At 41.9% G+C, this 7,290-nt stretch overlaps 1 protein-coding gene across 1 annotated transcript in view; it reads right to left on the bottom strand.

Annotated features, from left to right (window-relative positions):
• miox (myo-inositol oxygenase) overlaps positions 1-6,829 on the bottom strand; it is a 7,056-nt gene extending 227 nt beyond the window's left edge. Inside the window, exons 1-10 of the mRNA XM_042109473.1 lie at positions 6,730-6,829; positions 5,356-5,436; positions 5,014-5,094; positions 4,374-4,536; positions 3,944-4,011; positions 2,919-3,028; positions 2,709-2,776; positions 2,596-2,645; positions 1,031-1,143; positions 1-187 (exon numbers count right to left, since the gene is read on the bottom strand). The exon at positions 1-187 is cut by the window's left edge and continues 227 nt beyond it. Coding sequence (XP_041965407.1) covers positions 79-187; positions 1,031-1,143; positions 2,596-2,645; positions 2,709-2,776; positions 2,919-3,028; positions 3,944-4,011; positions 4,374-4,536; positions 5,014-5,094; positions 5,356-5,436; positions 6,730-6,747 — 861 coding nt within the window. The 5' untranslated portion in view covers positions 6,748-6,829 and the 3' untranslated portion in view covers positions 1-78. The remainder of the gene's footprint in view (positions 188-1,030; positions 1,144-2,595; positions 2,646-2,708; positions 2,777-2,918; positions 3,029-3,943; positions 4,012-4,373; positions 4,537-5,013; positions 5,095-5,355; positions 5,437-6,729) is intronic.
• Between the last annotated feature and the right edge of the window lie 461 nt (positions 6,830-7,290).

Raw genomic sequence — 7,290 nt, forward strand, 5'->3', positions numbered from 1 at the left:
GTCCCTGTGATGAGCATCTGTATGATCAGTATGTGTGTGTGTGTGGCACCAGTTCCAGCCTGCGTGCATGTGTGTGTATCACCACTGCAAGACCCCAGGGCAGTACTTGTCTATGAGAGACTGGTAGTAGGGCCTCAGGTTTTCCACATCGGGCAGCTCCTCACTCTTAGTGTACAAATCAAACTTGCTGTGGAATGGACACACACACACACACACATCAAATTTAATGTGGAACAAATTTACACACAGACTGATCAAACCATCTTACTGTGGAATGGACACACACACACACACATCAAACTTATTGTGGAACAAATTTACACACAGACTGATCAAACCATCTTACTGTGGAATGGATACTCCCACACACACATATCAAACTAAATTTGCAATCGACACGTACACACACACACACACACACACACACAGTTAGTACAGAACTCTCTGTGGGCAAAATGAGTTCACACACACACTAATGTCTGGACTATTTACCTGTCTGGAAAAACGAAACAAAAAGTGATCTTGGACCACTTTGTGATGATTGATTTTGTGACTATGAGTTCCTTTCTGTTTCTGGATGTAGGCCTAAACTGTGTGAGTGTATACCAGAGGTGGAAAAGTCCAGCTTCAGACCACATTTCTGTGCCAACCATTCACTTAAACCAGCTGATTCTAATTGGTACAACTCTTCAGCCAGGTAGATCAGCTAATTGGTGAGATCACCTGTGTTAAGTTCACAGGTAGTTGATTTGGACCGATGGTTCTGTGATTTTTGACAGTGTGAACTATAACCAGGAATTAAACTGCCGTTTTCGAGACGTTGCCAAGCGTTATTGGTGATCAGAAGTGTTTATGACAAACGGGCCCGGGTCCGCAAATAAAAATGTAATGTGAACGGAGACCAGTTTGGTCAGGGCAAGGGGCAATAATAGAACTTGGGTACCGTCCAGTTAAACGGACCCAGTTTGAAGGCAAGCTGAACTTTTCCACCTATGGTGTATATGTTTGTGTGTGTGTGTGTGTTCCTTACTTGAACTCTTTGACCCAGGGCAGCATTGCCACGTCCTTGTCATCACACAGATGCATGTAGCTGTTTCCACAATGCCAGGGGTAGAACGAGTGGAACCGGATCATGTACAGACCCTAGAACGCAAGGAACCAGGAACACACACAAAGTGTTTCAAGTTAACACACAAAAAAGCACAAAAAGGTGTGTGTGTTTTACAGGGACACTATCCAGACTGGATGTAGCTGTAAATGAATGGTCAATGCACTTTGTGCCATTTCAAACTTCTGAATGAAACCAAACCCTTTGCCACAATTCTGGACTTCAACATAAAGTACAGGATTCTTTATTTACCAGCAGGGATTAGAAACGGTTTAAAGAATGAAAACGAAATACAGTAGACACAATTTCTGGATGAACGTAACCGAAAAACGGGAACAAAACAAATTTCACTTGTTCTGGAGTGAAAACGCTATTTTCAATTTTAAATAACTGGTTAATAACAGTATTTATCGTTCTGATTAACTTTTGTTTAAACATTATTCAAAAGTCCATAGGCTTGGAAAGTCACCTGCCCACACAGTGTTCGCCAGACCCCTTATACTGTGTGGGCAGGGGTGTCAAACATAAGGCCCGGGGGCCAGATCAGGCCCGCCAGCAGGTTTCATACGGCCCCCCAGATGTTTTTGGGTAGGGAGGGAAAATTAGAAAGAAAAGATGGTAACACTTTACTTGACGTTCATAACACATTCATAGCAGCTGTCATAAACTGCACATAAAGCATTCATGACTGTTTCATGAGACATGACTCAACATTTATACCAAACCTTTCATGAATGTGGAAGACAGAATGACAACAACTTGTCAAAATAAAAGTCCAACAATCGCAAAGCATTTATGACGTAACCTTTGCAGATGATTTCTCATCTTTTGCTACTGGGAATGTACAACCTTTCCAGGTTACACAAATACGGGTCAGCTGAATGTAGGCTAGTTTACCAGTGTTAAACTCAGTGATTACGAATACTTCACAACTTGTATAGTAAAGTGACATTCCATGTAGACTTCATAAGATATTCATGAAATATTTACAAAGGCTGGAGAGAAAAACGGCAATGCTGCTTTGCGATTGTTGGACTTTTATTTTGACAAGTTGTTGTCATTCTGTCTTCCACATTCATGAAAGGTTTGGTATGAATGTTGAGTCATGTCTCATGAAACAGTCATGAATGCTTTATGTGCAGTTTATGACAGCTGCTATAAATGTGTTATGAACTCACCCGTCAAGTAAAGTGTTACCGAAAAGATATTTACATGCAGCTATCTTCAACATTTTATAATGAGCAATTTATGTGATAAATTGATTAAACCTAGCACTACAAACCATCCTCAGGAAGGAAAAGGCCAAAAAACTGACTTGGAAGTACAGTAGGGTGTTTCAAGAGAGAAAGAGCAGGATGTGATGTCAGTAGATGATTTGTACTTGTTTGCTCACAAGTGGGTATAGTGAAGGAGTATATCATCAAACAACAATCTGCTACCAATGCATAGAAAAGTAGTGTGTGTTTATGTATGTGTGTTTGCCTCACCTCCTCAGGGATGGTGCACTTGTTAAATTTCATCACCTGGTACAGGTACTCTGCAATAGAAAACACATCAGCATGTGTACACACAGACACAGCTCATTTAAACTTTGGCTCACCGTCATGGCCCCAGGACATCAGCATGTTTTCCAGTCCACACTTGGGCTTGTAGATGCCACACTCGGTACTACACACACACACACACACACACACACAGAAAGATAGGGTAGGATAAATTATGAAGGGAAAGTTCAGTTTCTAATCAATTTTCAGTCTAATAGATATTTTCCTCTGAGCAAGCCTGTGTGTGTGCATGCAAGTGTGTATACCTTAGTACAGAATCAGTGTTGTCTGGGTTTTCTTTAAAGGTGGTGTCTCTGAACACAATAGAGTCTTGGAACTTGCAGCCAACTGGGAAAGTGTCCCCAACCACAGCCCACTACACACACACACACACACACAATCAACACAGAACTGGAAATGGACAGAAGTCTTTCACAAGCAAAGTTGAGCACCTAGTCTCATACTGCCATATTTAAAGATGCAGTTAGGGATTTTGCTACCCTGGAAATCTTGTTCTCGCGAGAGCACAATTTGAATCTGGCATTCAGTAATGATGCTCATTAACTATGCCCTTGTAGCCGAGCTGCACCAATCACATTGGTGTATCTGATATAGGCGGGGCAGAGGCGAGCTAAACAGATGATGACAGCCCTGCAACGTTGAAGTCCGGAATCAGTCAATAAACATTGGTCGTAGTGTTATCCAATTGCATGCAGTGAGATTTTCAAATGCATGCTTGGTGCCGTCCCTCAAGTTGGGCCATTTTCATTACTCAATGCCAGAATGCCCTTAATCTTTCGGATTTAGATCTGGATTTCCAGGCTATGATCTTGCAGAAAGTCACATTTGTTTGTGTTTATGTCTATATTTACATTTTTTAGCAGACAAAGTACATTATATTTTAACCAAGGACCAAATGAAACACGCCAGCGAGGTTGCTCACCCCTCCCTTCAGTATTCCCAGAGAAAATCCACGCAAAATTTCATTTTTGTCAGGGGGACAGGCTGCCCCTACTTTGTTTGTTTCCAGTTTTCGGAGCCTGGGCTGCCTACAGAGACCGTTTTTTTTTACACTGTATTCACGGAATGGGCAGCTAGTGGTTGTGAGGAGATGATTGCTAAATGTGACAAAAATGTTATGGGCTTAAAATCGCATACAATCGCTGACTACACCTTTAATGTACTCAGTATTATGTAATCTAACAACTGTTATATTTGCTTAGCAGTATAATCTTTCTCCCTCTAGTCCATGGAGAAGAGCTGTAGGTTGAAGTCCATCTCCATCACTCACCTGAGGCTCTCCCCACAGAGCCATGCTCTTGCCCACGTCATGGATCAGCCCGACCAGCTGGAACCAGTCTGCAGGATGGGAAAGGAGACAGACATGATGCAACCACAGGTAACACTTTACTAGGAGTCCGCATGCAAAGACTTCACAGATGGCTTGTTCAAGTTCAGTCTTTTTAAACAATTACTCAACATCACTAAACCCAACTCCTAGCCCTTAACTGGAACCTTAAACCATAAATTGTTGTTAACAGAGTGTCAACAGTTTGTTGATAATCTAGTTTGTTTATAATCTAAGCATCTCTAGGTGCTCAGATTATAGGAGTAGATGTAGGCTGAATTAGACCATCCTGACCAGAACACACAACCACTCTCTCAGACCCTGAGGTTACATCTGTGGGGTTACCCCCATTGAAATTTGACCCCTGGCTGACCTTTGTCGGGGTGCTGGGCTCGGATGCCCTCGGCGGTCTGGAAAGCGTGGAAGGAGTTGGGGAAGTCCACGTCCGGGTCAGACTCATCCACCAACTTGTCCAAGGAGTCGATGGCCTCCATCATGGTCATCTTAGCGTGGGTACAGCCACTCCACTCCACATGCTGGAGGGGAGAGAGGTGGAGGAGGGAGGGATGTGGAGGAGGGAGAGAGGACGTGAGTATAACTAAGTCCAATAAGTCCAGAATGTTTGGAATGTTTGTTGGACTGCTGTCAAGGTGCGTGGAGCCTTAAGTATTAACGTGAGATGCATCTGTGTTGGTCTACTCAGTTACAAAAGTGTAAACATGCTTGACCTCTCAGATAGTAGCAGTTGCACAATAACTGACCCTCTGTGATGTAATTACTTTTTAGTAAGACCTGTTTACAAAGATCTTAACATAATTTGGAGGCTCAGCAAAATATTAACTTCTGTCCTCTTAAACCAGGGGCCTGTAACTGAGTGTGTGTGTGTGTGTGTGTGTGTGTGTGTGTGTGTGTGTGTGTGTGTGTGTGTGTGTGTGTGTGTGTGTGTGTGTGTGCGTGTGCGTGTGTGCGTGCGTGCGCGTGCGTGCGTGTTTGTATGGCCAGAAGTTACTGACCTTCCGTTTGACAAAATCCAAAGTCTGGTGTGTGTGCATCAATTTGTATGTGTTGAACACCCGGTCAAATAGCTCAGTACCCTGAGAAACACACACATAAATTCTTTAACACAGAGGTTATCATAGGGAACATGAGACCTTCCTAATACTGAAATCAATATTAACATGACACATCATGGTTTCATAGTTACTTACAGTGTAATAAATGCAATTTTATTCTGTAATACACTTTAGAAAACGACATGTGTTTCCCAGGATTCATCAGCAGTATTTCTGATAAGAGGTATTTATAGAATTAGAAACATAGATGATGTGATGAGAATGTGGGAGAGGTTCTTATACTTCAAAGTTCCGATACTCTGACTGGTCCTTGTCAGCGAGAGGCTTTATGTCTGGCCGGTAGGTCAGCGAGGGGTCTGGACCCTGGAAAAGAGATGAATTATAGTCCCAAATAAGGCTAGGTCACAAATATTAAACAAACCAGGTTGGTTTAAAATCATGACTAATTGCTACTAATTGCTACTATTGTCTTACACCCATGGGCCTTGGCCTGCATGCCAGCCTATACCACACACAGGCCTACAGCTATATGTTGACTACAGAGAAGAAACAGGATACGCACACCTACTAAGTGCAAGATACACCCACCCACAAGGGAACCTGTGTCCACATAAACCTGCTTGCAAGAATGATGTTTGAGTGATACACAGTCATAGCTTGGGACAATATATACATTCTGGTATTTTCAAAACACCCATGACCAGGAAAATTGTGTTGTGCATGCAGTGCGAGACATTTTGAAAACTTTTGTCTTATTTACAATAGCTATCACACACCATTGTCTGCAATTTCCCACATTTCACAGTAGCTATACAGTATGCTAAACTGCTCCACAGTTCTCAAATGTTCAATGCACCAACTACACAGTTTGCAACTGAGAGGTATTACACAGGGTATGATAAAACCTTCCAAATGTTCAATAATAATTAACACATGATGCATGATTCAAACACACTTATTACAGGTACTGTATATAGCATAGGGGAGAACAGGGTTAGATGAGGCATTTTTTACATTCTTCATCATTCTGATGTGTCAAGGAGATTGTGTTTTGTAACATTCACACCAAACAAATTTGAAGTGTTCTACAACTTCTGTAACCAACAACTCTGTAACCAAAATGGAAAGAGATATGCTCTCTGCAAAAAAAGTCTGAAATCAAATGATTTTGTTTAGCCCTCACATCAAAGGGCACAGATTGAAGTGAAATGCATCTGAATGCTGTTCTATTCATGTTTTCTCTAAATCACCAAACTCTCTGGACATGAATGGAATCCATTTGGAGAGCAAAAAAAAATAATATTTTTACACATATTTTTTTACCACATTTGCCATGTGCTGTACCTTTCCACAGATTGTAAGGAATAATTCCCTATTCCTTAAAAAGCTGTCACATGATAACATTTATTGAAGGTTTCCTAAAAGGGGTGGCTCATCACCCCGTTCTCCCCTACTCATGGGTGCATTTACATTTTTCTTCTTTTCTTCTCTCTGATGTGCCATGAGACATGTGTAATGTTTTAGCACTCTATAAGTGAAATTAAATTGAAATTGAAATTGAAAATGTATGTGCACTCTTTCTCTCTCTCTCTCTCTCTCACACACACACACACACACACACACACACACACACACACACACACGCAAGTACTATACCAGATTGATGACACGCATGTTGAAATCTGGGAAGATGAAACTTGTTGTCTCTCTCTCTCTCTCTAATATCTGTCTTGTTCACTCTTTCATTTTCTCTATGAGTCTGTCTCCCTTTAAATCTTGTGTGGTCACATGCACACTCCCCCAAATTGGTGTGTGTGTTTGTGCGTGCATGCTTACACGGTGGTCCACATGGCTGTTCTCCAGGGACAGAATTTGCTGTGTTCATCAGTCTTGGTCAGTAAGTTTTTAACCTACACACACACACACACACACACACACACACACACACACACACAGGTATGCACATTTCTGCCCCAAACCAGATCTCTTCCACTCACAGTGACTCAGCACACACTTGGTTATCACAGTCAGCTAGTCAGGTGCTCTCAGTCGACACAATCTGCCAATCAGATACCGTCAGTCAGTGCAATCAGCCAATCAGATGCCACACACTCTAGGCCTGGGCTGTATTCCCCAAGTGTCAGTGAACAACTGCTACAGTAAAATAAGAAATAGAATGAGAGAGCTTTGGATGTGTTATAATGTTATTTTATTTAA

The sequence above is a fragment of the Alosa sapidissima genome, chromosome 11 (assembly GCF_018492685.1).
Source record: "Alosa sapidissima isolate fAloSap1 chromosome 11, fAloSap1.pri, whole genome shotgun sequence".
NCBI lineage: Eukaryota > Metazoa > Chordata > Actinopteri > Clupeiformes > Clupeidae > Alosa > Alosa sapidissima.